A 16,038-nucleotide genomic window follows, 5' to 3' on the forward strand; every position below is an offset into this window, starting at 1 on the left:
AAAAATAGGGCCCCAGGGCGGCCCAGACGGAGAGAGGCAACCCAGGGCTGCAGCGCCAAGGAAAGTTTTTCCCGCACCCTCCCCCCCACTCCGTCCTCCCGCGGCCCCGCCCTCCCCCGAGCGCCCCGCGGTCCGGCGCACCCCGGGGCGAATCCAGGAGCCTCGCCCAATGGATCGCGTCCGGCCCGCCCCCGGGCGCGCTGATTGGTCGCCGCCGCGCTGGCCTTGCCTTATTAACAAGTTCTCTGGAAAGCGGCCGCCCGACCCGGAGCCGGCTGGTGCGCTCGGGAGCTCGGCCTGTGCAGCGGCGCCAGCGGACAGCCAGGCCCAGAGCTTCAGAGCCGGCCTTCTGGGCAGGGGCGGGAGGCGCGCGCCGGAGGGCCCGCCCGGCCTGGGCCCGGGGCGCTTCCAGAGGCCGGCCGCGCTCCCAGCCCGCCCGAAGCCCATGCCCGGAGGCTGGCCCGTGCTGCGGCTGGAGGAGGGGCCCGGCTCTGCATGGCCCCTGCTGCTGACATGACTTCTTTGCCACTCGGTGTCAAAGTGGAAGACTCCGCCTTCGGCAAGCCAGCGGGGGGCGGCGGGGGCCAGACCCCCAGCACCACCACGGCCGCGGCGGCCGCCATGGGCATAGACGAGGAGGGGGCCAAGCCCAAAGTGTCCCCTTCACTCCTGCCCTTCAGCGTGGAGGCGCTCATGGCCGACCACAGGAAGCCCGGGGCCAAGGAGAGCGCCCTGGTGGCCTCCGAGGGTGCACAGGCAGCTGGTGGCTCGGCGCAGCCCCTGGGCGCCCGGCCCGGGTCGTTGGGCGCTCCGGACGCGCCGTCCTCGCCGCGGCCACTCGGCCATTTTTCAGTGGGAGGACTCCTCAAGCTGCCAGAAGATGCACTCGTCAAAGCCGAGTCTCCGGAGAAGTCCGAGAGGACCCCGTGGATGCAGAATCCCCGCTTCTCCCCGCCCCCGGCCAGTGAGTAGCCAGAACCAGGCAGCGGGGGAGGGGGCCAGGCGAGGATGCGGGAGGGGGAGGCCCCCCCCCCCCCGGGCGCCAGGCCTCGCGCTGGCGCCTGCTTGTCTCCGGCGTTACCGTACCTGCTGCCCGTACCTGGACCCGGTGCTGTCGACACTTTGGCTGGGAGGTCGGGGTTTGCGCACTCCCTACTTCCACCCAGGAAGATTGGTTCGAGGCCTGGCTCAGGGCCAGCGCTGGGTCAACTGTCCTGGGCTGCTGTTCTTGGCCAGGCGACGCTGCGGCTGGGACTTTACTTATAGAACTCGGGTGTCAGATCACCATGCCCTCCTGCCCCCACCAGACAACCACAGGAGTTCCCGCTCTCCTGTCTGACCCTGCGGCGTCTTTACCCCACCGGGTGGGTCCGAGTGGCTCGGACATCTTCTCAGCACTCAGAGTTTCACTTTCTCATAGTAGAAGTCTGATGTCTCCCCCGACCCCCCAATTACAGCATCTCTTTGCTGGAAGGTCTCACCCCCTCCCCCCTCCGCCTTCAAGTTTCAGGCAGATTCTTGGTGCTCTGGGTGGGTTAGGGGGAGGGGGACGCTCAGGTCCAGAGGAGGGGCGGGGCACCAAGTTAGTGGGAGGCGCCCCCTCCGATCCGGTTGGAAGCGCCCAAACGTCCCGACAGGGCCACTAAAGCGGACTCTGACCACCAAAGGCGCTTTCGGGGTCGTTACAAGGCCTTGCGGGCCACTGGCTTTTCTGCCCAGGGAATAGGCTGGGAGATATTTAAGGAGCATGGGAAATTCCCAAGTTTTCCTCGTTTCCTCCGATTATTTCGCGCGGCATAATAGCAACCCGAATTCAATGGCGTGATGCTGAGGAATGATTTTTATCTGGAGATTAAACGTCTTTGAAAGGACAGCCCCTCCCTGGGCCTAATGGCTAGAGAAGGTGGCGCAGCGCTGGGCTGTCGTTGCAGAAAGAGGGGCCCACCCCGCGGGTGGGACCTCAGAAACTGAGTCGGGGGCCAGCTGCTTCCCGGACTCTCAGTGTCTTCGCTCGGTGAAGAAGGAGAGACTTTAACGAGAGTTCGTTTGACTCACACCCTGGTGGTCTGCAAGCCCAAAAGATCGTTTCGTTTTTATTTGTTTAAGGCAAGAAAAAATGCATAATTAGGCAAAACCCGCATGGTGAAACATTCCACATTTGAATTCATTTTACCCTAGAGGGAAGCTGCTGAGTAGGCAAAACGCCCTTTCCAGGACCTGGGAGGTCAGTTAGGGCCTCGCCCTGGACCCTCACGTTGGCAGGGTCCCCGCTGTCCTGCGTGTAATTTGTTCCCCGTTTTATCCCGCCACGACCGGCAGGCGTGGAGGACTTGGCTGGATCAGCGGCCCGGTTCTGGACCTGCTGGAGCCCTCTGCCTGGGTGGTGTTCACCGCCCAAGGGAAAGACTGCTCTGCACCCTTGGTGTCTGTGGACTGAGCCACAGGCCAAGGAGAAGCCAGAAGCTGTTACATCCCCCCTTTTCTCAAACCCACGTTTGAGTGTGACCTGAGGGCGAAGGCACTGGGGGTTGGGAGAGGCTCAAGACGCAGTTTAGATCCCCAGATGGTCGAAGTAGGCCCGTTACAATGAAGTCCTCTCCCTACCCCGGTGCTTTGTGTATCTAAGGGACTTGGCCACGATGTGCCCTCCATGACAGCCGGCTCTGCTCCACCCCGCAGTCTCAGGGACTGCCCGCAGAGCCCTGTAGGAACCCAGCCTGTCCCAGTGCCGTGGGATTTGGAGATCTGAACTCCGCCACGCAGTGGCTTAGTGCAGCGCTGAGGGCTTGGGCACAGGCCAGTGTTTGGTGGCCACACAAAACCAAGCGGGATCCTGGGCTGGGCGCAGGGCCCCTTCGGAGCGTTTCATCAGCCGAGCTCACATCAGCGGTCCCATGTGTTGGGCGGTGGAAGGAGGCCCTGCCGCTACAGGCCCAAGTGGCCACCTAGCATTCAGGCTGTTGCACCTCTTCCCAGTTACGTGGGCGCCTTGGACGTGGGTATGTTTCACTTGAAATCTGAATTTCCTCACTTGCCAAAAGTGGAAAAGAAGGTCTGCCCCTCGGGGTTGTGGTGGGAATTGGAGGAAATACTTAACAAGCGCCACGTTGAAAATGAATAGCCAGCATTGTTACCCACCATTAATTACTATTTTGGGTAGATGATGCTCCCTCGCTCTTAACCCCCTGACTCTTTCTCTCTCGGCCCCCTAGGGCGGCTGAGCCCGCCAGCCTGCACCCTGCGCAAGCACAAGACCAACCGCAAGCCGCGAACGCCCTTCACCACGGCGCAGCTGCTGGCGCTGGAGCGCAAGTTCCGCCAGAAGCAGTACTTGTCCATCGCGGAGCGCGCGGAGTTCTCCAGCTCGCTCAGCCTCACCGAGACACAGGTGAAGATCTGGTTCCAGAACCGCCGTGCCAAGGCCAAGAGACTGCAGGAAGCAGAGCTGGAGAAGCTGAAGATGGCCGCCAAGCCCATGTTGCCACCGGCTGCCTTTGGCCTCTCCTTCCCGTTGGGCGGCCCCGCGGCTGTGGCGGCTGCCGCTGGCGCCTCACTCTACGGTGCCTCTGGCCCCTTCCAGCGCGCTGCGCTTCCCGTGGCGCCCGTGGGACTCTACACGGCCCACGTAGGCTACAGCATGTACCATCTGACATAGAGGGTCCCAGGGTCGCCTGCCTGTGGCACCCGTGACACCAGCCACACTCTCCAGCCCCGATCTTCTGAAAGCAGCAGGGGCCGTCCCCAGCGAGCTCCCCGGTTTGGCACCACCTGGTTCTTCCCCTTTAGCCCCCACACTGCTCTGGGTTTTCCTCCGTTGCTCCCTGACTTCACTCTCTGAAGTCTGTTCCTTTCCCAGAAAGTGACTGGAAGGGTCCCTTCTCCTCTCCTAGAATCTAGACCCACCCCTCATGTTACAGATGGGGAAACGGAGGACAGAGAGGGTTAAGAAATTTAGGCACCTGGTCCCCAGCAGTTACTGGTTGGACCAGGAGCAGAGGCCACAGCCGCAGCACTGCTGCCTCCTGCCCTGGCAGCGGGCAGGAGGGGCGCGGAGCAATTCACATGGCAGAGCTTGGAAAGGAGAACAGTGGGAGAGAAGAGCACCCTGGGAGCGATGGGTCCCGGTCCTTCCCCCCTGGAGCACTTAGCACCTCAGTGAGACATTGGCTTTGGGTGGGGGGGGCACACAGATGCGTTATAAAGGTAGGTGGAAGGGACCGCTCTGTTACCAGTGCCAGAAAAAAATTGTAAAATAAAAAGTAAAATTCTGTTTCTATTTAACAGTACATTTGTGTGGCTCTCAAGAATCCCTTTGGAAGGGATTGGGTGTAATATACTGTATATTTGAAATTTTATTATCATTTATATTATAGCTATATTTGTTAAATAAATTAATTTTAAGCTACAAGAAATGATCTCTGTACTGATTTAGTATTTTATTTGAATTGTACTCCTTGCCATCTCTTCACATAAACGATTGCTTTCCAGGGTGGTGGTCGCTTCACCCCAGCAGCTCTCTGAGGCGACAAGATGTTCAGGGACAGAGGGGGCTGTCTTTTTGAACACACAGGACAGATCTGCATTAGCAAAGTCAAGTGGAGAATTGAAGCAATTACCTAGGATAATTAGGCTCAATTTTCCAATTCACTTTAAGCTGAAATCGACACTTGTTCAGGCGACCCACAGCCTACTCTTTCTTTTTCCTCCCCTTTTAACCTGTCTGTGAAAACAAAGCGAATCACCCAAATGGTTTGATGACTGCGGACGGCTAATCCAGACGATTCCCACCCCCGCAGACCTGTTTTTCCCACAGGAGGCCAGGTGGGGGATGGAGGCGTTGCTTCGCGTCTCTAAATCACCGCGCCGGTGTAGACCGGATTTGTGGAACTAATTTCGAGCTGCCAGAATGTGAGCGCCTTCACACTTCCAATTTTGACCCCTAAAAAAAATACCGAAAACCCAGGGCGATTACTTCCCGCCTTGGCTTGTCCTTTGCGTGAGCCCTGCCTCCCAACTGTCGCAAACGTCGTTTTCCTTTTATATAGAAGGTGAAGTTCAGGCTTTCCAGGAGAATGTATTTGAGCGAGCGCCAAGTTTAGCCTTCTGCGGAAAATTCTGCAAGGACGGTGGAGGCAGAAAATGACCTCTTAGGGGGTACGGCCAACTATGTTCCAGGCACGACTCTGATCTCCGTCGAGTTGGGGGTCCAGGCTTCATTCTCACCAGATCTGCACACGCCCCTCCTCACCACCCCACTTGGGTCCCGAAGTGGCCGGCGCCTCCAAGCCCCACGCAGCACAGCCCCGGGCAGGCTTTGCGGCAAGGCGAGCCATTGGGACTGGAAGCCAGCAGATGAATGGTTGTTAAACACTTAAGTACCTTAAGTATTTCTTGTTGTTCGTTGGAGTTGCAGACTGTGGACGTCCCCACAGGTAGAGAACGTTGTGCAGTGTGGACACCCAGTCGGGGCACGCTACGTAGTTCTAACTACGGGACCCGAGGTCCGCCTAGGAATTCCAAGAGAGCGCAGGGCTTCGCGCAGGCACCCTGAGCTGGCGCTAGACACGTTCCAGGGTACCTGGGTCTCGAGTCCCTCAGCCTCGGTTCCTCGGGCAAAGATTCCATTCCCGGTGGCTGGGGCTGCAGTCTGAACTTGTCACAATTCCCCTTCCTAAGGGAAGACAAGAAACTTGCTGCGGAATGCCCGTCGTCCGTGGCACGAGGTAGTCTGGGGAAGCCACCGACCTCTGGGCTTCCAGAAGCGCGGCGCGGCCAGAACCTGAATCCCGGCCTCTTGGTCGCCAAGAGCGCAGAGTTAGGTCTAAAAAAAAAAAAAGTCTTAGACTCACACGCCCACGAGATGGGGGCTGCGGTACATCTCTGCTGCTTGCAAACGCAGTAAATTTTTTTATCCCTCCTATAAACTAAGCAACCTGAATGACCATGCGGAGGACACCCCAGCCCTCACAAATCTTCCGGGTCCCTCTCCTTTCTTGGAAGTAGCATTGAACTTGAAATCAGGCAAGCCAATATAGTTCATCCCAGCCCTGCCCCTGACTGCCCGACTCTGGATAGAGAAAACACCTCCGTCCCTTCCTTCCTCAGTTTTCTCATCTGCAAAATGGGCATGGGAATTACCTCCCTCCGCTCCCATAATTTGGGGGAGGGGTCAGCGAGCCCCCGCGAAGAAGGGCGCCAAGGGATATCAGATCTGCGTTTTCTCAGTTCACGGTGCGTCCGAGCACTGGAGCGCTTTCAGCGCGCACGGGATGAGGGGGAATGGCGGGGCACGATCGGGTGTCTCCTCGGGCTGGGGCTCCCGGGCCTACTGGCTCCTCGAAGCTTGGCAATTTAGGGTTCAGGCAAATTCAGAACAACATAATTGCAGTAATGAGCAAGGGCTCCCGCTCTGCAGGCGCACCGCGGCTCCAGCGAGGCGGTAGCTGCAGGCCAGGCTGGCGCGCCCCCTTCCCCCACCCGGGGACTCAGCGGGAGGAGCAGCATCCCCCTGCCCTGGGACCCCGCCGCGTCCGCCTCCGCCCCCACTGAGAGTCTTGGGTCCGGGTTTCCTTCCAATTCTATGCCTTCTGGTTTTCTCTATTTTATTTCTTTTGGTTCGGCCTTTTCTTTACCCCCGCCCCTTTCTGTTTCTGAATTCCCTCTCCCGCCCGGGAGTGCGCACAGAAGGTGCTCAATAAGTGTTTGCCGGGTCAGGGCGGCGCGGGGGCGTGCGGCAATGCCGGCCCTGGGCAAGATCCCGCCGGTGTGGCGGGACTGGGCGGTGCGACTCCGGGCACTGCTTTTCGCCCACCCGAGCCCTTCACACCCGACTGCTTGTTTATCCAGCGCGGGCGGAGTGGGCAGGGGTTCCCAGGCCCGGTTCTTGACCGATTACTTTCCTCCTCTGTCAGGAAACGCGGGATCGATCATGCGGAGCCTCCACCCACTTCGCCCGCGGGAGTTCGCGCACACGCCGCCTCGCCACAACCCCCGGAGACATTTTTAGGAGGGAGACGACTGCGGTCCAGAGAGGTTACATGATTGTCGCAGGTCACAGAGCCAGTAAGGGGCAGAGTAGCGATTGGAACGCAGATTCCACTCCGAACCCCACACTTCCCACGCACTGCCCAGCCACCTCTCCTCTAGGGCCGCAAAGTGCCAGGGCCGCGCTTGGGGGGCGGGGGCGGGGGGGGCCGCGGAAACGGGCCTTCCAAACACGCCTGTCGCTGGAAAACGGGCCGGCCCTAGAGCTGGGGATTTAACTCCTTCCGGCTCTGACCGCTGGCCAGCGTGGTCCCTTGGGGGGGNGAGAAGAGAGCGTCTCACCTGCCCTGCACGCCTTCTGTGAAGGCGTTTTCGTTTTGTTGAGGGTGTGGGGGCGGGCGGGGAAACTGAAGCTTCAGTCTGCAGACTCAGCTTCTCACCAAGCTGGCAGCACCGAAGGGCCCGAGGTCCCTGCCGCGGAAGCTCCGGGGGGAGGAGGTAGGTTTCCAGGGGCGGCAGGGACCTGGGGCGCTCCAGCCCCGGGCATAGGTCTGGGGGGCCGGCGGGTGGGGATCTGTGCGGCTGGTGCGGGGCCACAGAGCTCACGCTGGGAGCGCCTTGTTTTAGGGTTCGTTTCTCCGCGCGCTGACCACGGGGCTGAAGGCCCAGGTCACGCCAGAAGCCCCGCAAATGCAGTGACTCACGAGGCGGGGGGGCCTCGGGTGAGAATCTTAGGGCCGGAAAGCTGTGAACGTGCTTGAACCTCCATCCTCCACCCCCTACACCCCGAAATATCCCCTGTAGTGACCCGCGGCCCGGAGGTGAGCCAGCCCGGCCCGGGCCTGCGCCCTGCTTAGAGCCCTCGGGGTGCAATGGGAAGCAGCGAGAAGAGGCCTCGGCCGCCTTTCAACTTGGCGGCTGGCGCCGGCCTGGCCGGGCCTCCGGGGCCCTGCGGCCTCCCCGGCTCCGTCCCCGCCCTCCCAGCCAATCGCACCGAGGCGCGGCCCGCACACTCCCCCAGCCCGGCGGTCCCTGAAAGCACCTTAACCTGCCCTCACTCTGTACCATTCTCCACGGCACCTCGGAGGGCTCACTCCAGACTCTCGCCCCACAGCCAGCTCCCCCTCCCACAGCGCACGGCACCCCTGCTCCAGGCTGGGAGGACCCTCTCACCACTCCGACCTGCCTCCTCCGCAGCGCCCTCCCGCGGCCCCGCGGCCCCACAGCCCCACAGCCCCGGCTCTCTGCAGTGCCTGCGGGGCCTGAGGCCAGACTGGGCTCTCCCTGCTGCAGAGAGCACCTACCCACAAATACACCCACGTGCGCACACGCAGAACCAACCAACTCACGTCATCAGTGCATGCATACACAGTACCACAACAAACACATCTAACATGCACAAAACCAACATAACACATGTACAACCAACAGACACACAACACACATCCAAACCGCACACACAATGCACACAAACAAAAGCGGTACACAACACCAACTGCACGCACAACCAGCTGATGCACACATCCAGAAAACACCTTCCAAACGCATGCAGTGCAACACACATTACATAAACATACATGACCAAGCACAGACACCCAGCCACACACAACCAACACAGGCTGCACACTCTATGCACAAAGCTCACACCCACACCCACAACCAACACACACATTCCAGGGAACACACAGCCCATGGAGAGGTAAATATGCACCCTCAAGGTGCCACTCTGTAATGTCCCTACAGTTCTGCCACCTAGGACCTGGTGACACTGGCAAAGACACACAATCTGGGTGTGGGGGGACCCTGAGGTAGACTGGAGGAGATAAACCCCCAGAAACGGTGTACTAAGAAGCCCAGAGAAGCCACTGGGAGGCTGGAGGAGAATGGGCTGCATGGCTCACTGCGTGGAGGAGGACGAGGGGTGGGGCCTGGGTGGCTGGTCCCCTGCCTGTGCGTGCAGTCAGCCCCATGGCACTGGGAGGCAGCGGGGATCCCTGGGAACTTCCTTACAAGAACCCCTAGAGACTTAAGCTCTCCCTGCTCCTCCTGCAGCTTCTCCTCCACAACCCCCACACCCTCCCTCTTGCACACCCGCCTTGCCTTCTCCTGCCTTTGCAGAGGGTCCTGAAGCAATCGCCATACCTAGGGTTAGCTTGGTGTCCTCACACCTGCCTGAAGTCTAATCACCTGGTCTTATGAATCCTGGTTTTGGCACTTGTTAGTTGTGTGACCTTGGGCAAGTTACTTACCCTCTCTGAGCCCCACTTCCTTTGTATATGAAGTGTGGAGTCATGATGACGATCTCTTTGTGTTATTATGGGTAGAAAATGAAATGTTCTTGAGATGTTTGGCACTGCCAGCATTAAATGTTGATGACTACCTAGAAGAGACCATCTCAGGCGTGAGTGTGCCCCTTGGAGACTCCAAAAGACAGCTCTGCTGGAATCCAGGGTTCTGTCCCTCCGATGGGGATCTCTAAGAAGTTAGTACATCATCCCCTGAGGCTTTGCATTCTGCCTCTAAAGCCCGGCTCTTCTCTAGGGGCCTGGGGCTCCGCAGCAGGGGTGCAATGAGGCCGAGTCCTTGGCGTACTTAAAGCGAAATCAACCCCCCATTCTTCGTGCAGGGCCTGAGTGGGGGCAGAAGGAAGGAAGGGCCTCTGCTTCCCACTTCATGGAAGGCTCCAGGCCAGCGCCCAGAGGTGGCTGGCTCTCAGCGGGCGCTGTGCCACCTCGGGGGCGGGTTCCTTCGCCCTCCCCCACCCCTGCCGTGAGAAAGGGCTGTGATCTGGCCGGGGTCTCCTCTCCAGAGCAGCACGGGGTGCTGCAGACAAATGCTCCTCTGCAGGCTGCTTCTGCGGAGTTTGTGGGGGTGGGGTGGGCTCAGTCTCCGAGCCTGCCCTGCGCTAGTCCGAGCTCCGTGCCTGACAGTCCTGGCACCTTCCCGTACCTTCCAGACTAGCCCTTTGTGGCTACTCAGGTGGGCTGCCCTGAGGGTAGGCTGCACTCTGGCATTTGGGGATGCTATTTAAAAAGATACCTTGTTTTCTCTCCGATGACTCCCCAGTGGCTGCCATGGAGGGTGGGAGTCCTCCACAGGAGAAACGGGCGTGGTCAGGGCCACACCGACTGGAAGCAAATGTTTGGGGCAGGCTGAGGGGGCCCCCTCTCGAGCTCTCTCAGACGCGGGCTCCACTTCTGTTAAATAGGTGTTACAATGACTCTCGGCTGGGGGAGAACTGGAACGGGCGCGCCCCTCCCCGACCCCATGTTGTTGGTTCGTTAGGTCATTGTGTAAGTAAGTAAGTCTGGTGGACCAGGCTGGAGCGCCTGGCAGAATCCTCCTCCTGCTGGAGTCAAGACCGACCAGGCCGCCTTGCTCTGGGTGCTTGGTGTGTCCCTTAGCCCACTGGGACCTGGAGAAAACCTGCTGTCGCTGCTTCAGAGAGGCACCATTGTCACCAGTGGGGGCCCTTGTAGGCCGGAAAGCTGAGGCTTGAGAGGGTCATCCTATTTGACCAAAACCAAAGAGAGTCTAGGCAGAGCCTGGATCCCCCATCATTTTTTCATAAACTGACTTAATGGCATTGAACAAAACCAGGACACTAACAAATACATACGAATTTAAGGGAAGGGTGGATACACAGGGGTGGTGGGGAGAAAATAGCAGGTCTCAGATTAGAAGCACAAGGCAAATGGTCGAGGTGGTCTTCTCTGCGGAGGCTACTTGTGAGCTGGGGAGGAGGAGCCTGGAGCTCTGAGAAGAGCCAAGGGACCAGTCTCCTGGAGAGGAAGCCGGAAGGGCAAAGGCCCTGAGGCAGGAACGAGGTTGGGCAGACTGGAGCTGGCCTCTGGTGAGGCTGATCCACAGGGTTGGCTCTGCATTTTCTGAAGGTCTGGGCAGCCAAGTAGGAGGGGTGGCTGGGTCCAGTTAGAGTGGAAGTGGTGGCACATGGACCAGGGTGGCCTCCCGAGAGATACATTTTCCCTGGAGAACACTCCTTTCTTCTATGCTGTCCGCTGCCCCACACCTCTGACATGCTTCAGCCCAGGTCCTAACAACGTTTCTCTCTCCCAGGCTTTCTCAGAAGGAGATCCCAAGCCCAGAGACCCAGCTCCCACCCTGGGATCCCCCTGAGCTTGGCCTTGCCAGCTGGGCCTCAGCTGTGGGGCGGAGTCATCCCCACACCTCCCTCCTGAAGCTCCCAGCTCTGCTCGCCAGCCCCTCCCTCTGACACCCAGCAGCTCCTGTGGCCCAGCTGTGCACCAGCTGTGCGGGTGTCCTCCAGGCCTTTACTTCTGGAGCTCAGTGGTCTTTCCGGGCCTGCCCCCTACCCATCTCCAAGCCTAGGAGACTGGGGCCTGGGAGGAATCCAAAGAGGGAAGGAAGGGATTGTGAGGTACCTGTTAGTCCTCAGAGGAGCGGGGAGACAGGTAGGGTTGTTGTGATCACCCCCTGCACTCAGAGCATGCTGCTGCTCAAAGAAGCGAGGCAAGTCGCCCAAGGTGACACAGCTAGACTGGATCCCAACCCATCACGTCGGGCTAGCGCCCAGCACGCAGAATTCAAGGCTGCACCCACCCTCAGGATGCGCAAGTGCTGGGGTGCACCGGGAGGGGAGGGATGGCACCCAGAACCTCAAGGCACTTTCTCCTCAGTAATTAGAGTGATGCCTCACTCCTGCCCCCTTGGTGTCATCACAGTGCCCATTTAAGGGAGGTGGACCCGAGTCCGTCCGGCCCCCAGGACTTCATGCTTGAGTACACCTGTCAGTCTCCTCCCCTCCTGGGAGCTTGGATGGAGTTCAGGCTTCACTGTCCGCACGCTGGGCTGGCTCCCTGGGACCTGCTCTCAGATGGGTCCTGTTCTTGTGGTTTAATGCTGAAGTCGCCACCTCCAAGTCCTCAGTAATTTCATCCCTGAATTTACGTTTTGTAAGTGACATCTGATGTGCTGGGGGCTTCGATGTGGCCTCTGATGCCCCTGGGATGGTTCTGGGCTGCAGGCTCCCCTGCTCCTTGGTGACACAGGCCCCACCCGGTGATAGCTGCTGTCCTTGGGGCGTGGGCAGCAGTGTGGCAAACGGCGCAGCTGGGTGCTCCCACCCTATGACCCTACATGTGTGGAGGTGGGCCTGGTGTGGACAGGGTGGGGCAGGCAGTCTGGTGGGGGTGGGCCTCTTGCCTACCCCGATGTAGGTGCCTAGCACATCACAGAGATTGCAGTGCCCTTGGGAGTCACCCATCTGCCATGGGCTGGGGCAGTGGGTCCCAGGGAAGAGAAGGTGCCTGACTCAGCTTCCCCTGCGGCTGCTTAGACCTAGCTACTGGCAGCAGGGGGGCCGGGCAGCTGGTGGTCTGGGCCCCAAGTGCCAGTGAAGATCTGCGCCCGCCTGGCCTACCCCTGTGTGTGCCCGAGGGGGTGGGACGTTACGCAGCACATAGAAAACCCACGGCAGGCTAGGAGCGGGGCCACGGAACAGGAAACGCCCTCTGTATGAGTGCCTTTAACAACACATCCCCTGCTTTTCGAACAAGGGGCTGGGCACTTCGAGTTGGCACGGGACCCTGTACATTGTGTGGCCCCATATCCTGGTGGCTTGTGGTTATTTCTTCCTGGGGGCCCGGTGCCACTGGCCAGGTCTGTAGAGCTGAGCTTCCAGGGGTGTGGGTGCAGGGAAGAGCACCCCCTCAGCTAATAAACAAGGCTTCATGAAACAGAACGCCTCTGTCCCCAGGGACCCCAGCTTCATGAGGAGGTGCTCTTGGTGGCACCGGCAGGAAGTGCCTGCCTCCCAGGTCGTATGACATGTCTGTAGTGGGGGCTCGGGTAGTTCCGGCTCAGAGTCAGAGAGCCGGCCGGGCACACGGACAGCCAGCTGTGGGTACCGGTCCTGACCGGCCAGAGGAGGAGACTGCGGCCCAGGGAGAGTCGGTCTTTTCTTTTGCGAAGTGTCTCCCTTCCTTCAGGAGTCCCGAGAGAGTGGTCCTGCAGCGCCTGTAGCTTGCTGGCTGGTCCAGTCTGTCTGGTCCTCCAGAGCAGTGTGGGAGGGGATCTTTGAAAAGTTTGCATCCGACCAATTCACTCCCCAGGTCTTAACCTTTCGATGACTTCCCACCTTGCTCACAGTGAAATGCGCTCTTTCAGTCCGTGAGACCCTGCATGACCTGGCTCCCCGCACCCCGTGACCTCCCCAGTCACACATGCCGTGCCAGCTCCTCTGGCCTCCTTGCTGTCTCTCAAGCACAGCAACCCCCTGCCCCAGGGCCTTTGCACGTGCTGTTGCTCCTGCCTGGAATGAACTATTCCCCACCACGTATTTGCATGCCCCTCCCTCTTTCAGGTTTCCGCTCCAGTGTCTCAGAGAACCCTTTCAGACCCCTGTCTGAAACTCTGTCGCCACTTCGTGCTGGCTCCTAAGCTGGCTTCGCGTTTCTTCACAGGAATCACTGCCTGGCACAGACGGCATGCAGTGGTTCCCTGTGCTCCTGGCGCTGTGCGGGCAGGGACTTGGAGTGGCTACCTGCCGAGTCCCCAGCACCTTCAAGTGCTCCGTCAACCGAGTGAAGGACGGCATCTCTCACACAGCAGAAGCTGAGGCTCTGAGATGCTCTGTGGGGGCTGTGGGCCATGCCCTCTGACCCCCGGTGTCAGGGAAGCAGCAGCAGGGTAAACTGAGTCCCTTGACTTGAGCCACACTCTGGGCCTCTGCCCTCACTGCCACCCATTTGTCTGAGAAGGCCACAGGGGCCTGGATGCCGGGAGGCAGGGAGGTGGGTGCCGAGAAGCCGGCCCGCCCTAGCAGCCCCCATAACCCCGATTTGGGGGAAAATGCTAAAGGAGGAAAAGCTGGCTGTCATTTCTGTGCCTGTCAGCCAGCTGCCCCTCAGGTGCTGCTTCGCACCTGTCCAGAGCTGAGGCAGGACCCCTCGAGATTCAAAGGTGGAATGGGTTCGGGGTGACAGGGCTTCCTGAGTAGGGCTGGAGGCCGGAGGCTGGGTCCACTCACTGGACGGGTGACCCTGGGCACCTTGCTGTCCTCTCTGGTGACCAGCCATTCCATCTGCATGGAGGGTGCTGTGATCACCCCAATCCTGGCACCGGCAGGAGGCCTAAAGGAGTCCATGCATGTGACGTGCTTGGAAGAGTGATGGAGACTCAAGAAGCCAGCACACCTCTCAGGCTCCTGGGACTCAGAGACGGGAAAGCCTGAGGCTTGGGCTATTTCCTGCACACCTCCGCCCACTCTACCCCCCAACTTCCGCCCAGTACCAAGGGGCTGATGCAGCAGGCTTATCCGCCCCCTTCTCCAAAACAGAAACACAGCCTGAAGAGGCTCAGGGCTTTGCCCAAACTTGCACAATGAGGGCCACGCGTCTGGATTCTGGGGCGGTGCTATAACCCATCACATTTGCACCCTGCGCCGCTCTACCTTGGATCTGCCTTCTGAATTACAGCTGCTGCCCTTTTAAAATTGCGACTTGGATGAGCTGGAGCCTTAAGACATACAGTGAGTTGGACCCTGTCTTACTGCTGACTCTAGGCCAGGGCATAGCCTTGAACTCCAGGGCCCTCACTGAAGCCTTCATCAGGCCCTCTCCCCAGTCTGGAGTGCCTGCCAGGCAACGATGGACCAGGGCTTCCGGAGGTGCTCACCGTGCCCGTGGATGCAGGAATTCCAGCTGGAACGGAGTTATGGTCAGCATCAGAGCGCTTTGCTGTGTGTGCGATGTGGGGTGGGGGAGGAATTCTTTTATTATTATTATTATTATTTTAAAGATTTTATTTATTTTTAGACAGAGGGGAAGGGAGGGAGAAAGAAAGGGAAAGAAATGTCACTGTGTGGTTGTCTCTCATGCGCCCCCTTCTGGGGACCTGGCCTACAACACAGGCATGTGCCCTGACTGGGAACTGAACCAGTGACCCTTCAGTTCACAGGCTGGCGCTCAATCCACTGGGCCCCACCAGCCAGGGCAGATATAGTGATTTCTGTTTGCTGAGCGCCTACTGGGTTCCTCTTTCATATTCCTTAGTTTGATGTTTGCACCCAGGGAGCAGGGGGCGGGAGGTGGGAGTCCAGTCCCTGCTCTTCAGGGTCTGCTGGAACCCAGCGTGGGCAAGTGGGTGGCTCAGGCTGAGCAAGCCAGTGTCCGGAATTCACAGTAAGCTCTGCGTGGCTCCAGGGCGCGTGTCCTCTCGGCCCGCCCACACCTGCTCCGGCTGCTCCTTTAAGTCGTCACTGAGCTCTGACAGCACTCCGGAGGTGCCTGACAGAATACCAACTAAAGAAAAGTTGTAAGAAGAATGTTTCTTCTAAAAAGCAAACAAACCCCCCCCAAACCAGCCCCCAGTCCTCTCCTGCTGTCCGTGGTTTTCACTGGAGAAACAGTTACTATAAAGAAACAGAAACTCAAAAAGCCAGTCTTTGGACTCGCTAATAATGAGCTGGTAAGAGAATGCTAATGAAATGTTATTAGTTTTTTTCTTGTTAAAATCTCATTGCAAACAATGCCATTCGTCATCTTTTTTTTTTTTAAACAAGGAATGAAAACAAATGTTTTCCAAAGCTCCAAACCAAAACCTCCTTGCGGGTTTCTTGTTTGGAGACAAATACTCCAGGTCTCTTCCTAGCTGGGCATTCCCTCCTCCCCCAGGTCCCTCTGTCCCTCCGAGTCCCACTAGTCCTGCTCGTCCCGCCTTCTCCTTCCCTGTCTGCTGATGCTCTTCTTGTCCTGGCAGAAGCAGAGACCCGGGTTCGAATGCAAGACCTACTTGTGAAGCCCCGGCCCGTTCCCTGCGTTCCCATGTGAGCCACTCTTCAGTGTGTCTCCCCTGCCCAGGAGCGTGGGGTTCCTAAGAGCGTAGTTTCATTCTCCCCAGAGACTACTGGTTTTTAAAAGCTGCTTGAGGATTAATTTCGATTTTTCTTAGTAAAAAAGCAAGTTTACGTGGTTTTAAAGGTCAAGTGGTTCTGAAAAGCCCACAGTGAAGGAGGGCAGCCTGCACGCCGCTCCTGCCTCTCTCGGTTCTCCAGCCCAGACGCAGCCCCTTCCA

At 58.9% G+C, this 16,038-nt stretch overlaps 1 protein-coding gene across 1 annotated transcript; it reads left to right on the plus strand.

The window, feature by feature from the left end:
• Positions 1–242: 242 nt before the first annotated feature.
• On the plus strand, positions 243–3,885 carry MSX1 (msh homeobox 1). The gene is made up of 2 exons (XM_037046013.1): positions 243–964; positions 3,213–3,885. The coding sequence occupies exons 1-2, from the start codon at positions 496–498 to the stop codon at positions 3,653–3,655; spliced, it is 912 nt and encodes a 303-aa protein (XP_036901908.1). The 5' UTR covers positions 243–495; the 3' UTR covers positions 3,656–3,885.
• Positions 3,886–16,038: the final 12,153 nt, after the last annotated feature.

This window comes from Sturnira hondurensis, unplaced genomic scaffold (genome assembly GCF_014824575.4).
Source record: "Sturnira hondurensis isolate 20B ecotype Veracruz unplaced genomic scaffold, ASM1482457v3 Scaffold0000780, whole genome shotgun sequence".
Lineage (NCBI taxonomy): Eukaryota > Metazoa > Chordata > Mammalia > Chiroptera > Phyllostomidae > Sturnira > Sturnira hondurensis.

Excerpts from the sequence above, each read along its gene's own strand:
- MSX1 (XM_037046013.1), top strand. The coding sequence starts at position 496 with ATGGCCCCTGCTGCTGACATGACTTCTTTGCCACTCGGTGTCAAAGTG. Across the intron at positions 965-3,212 it reads CTTCTCCCCGCCCCCGGCCA|GGCGGCTGAGCCCGCCAGCC; the intron begins GTGAGTAGCCAG and ends TCGGCCCCCTAG.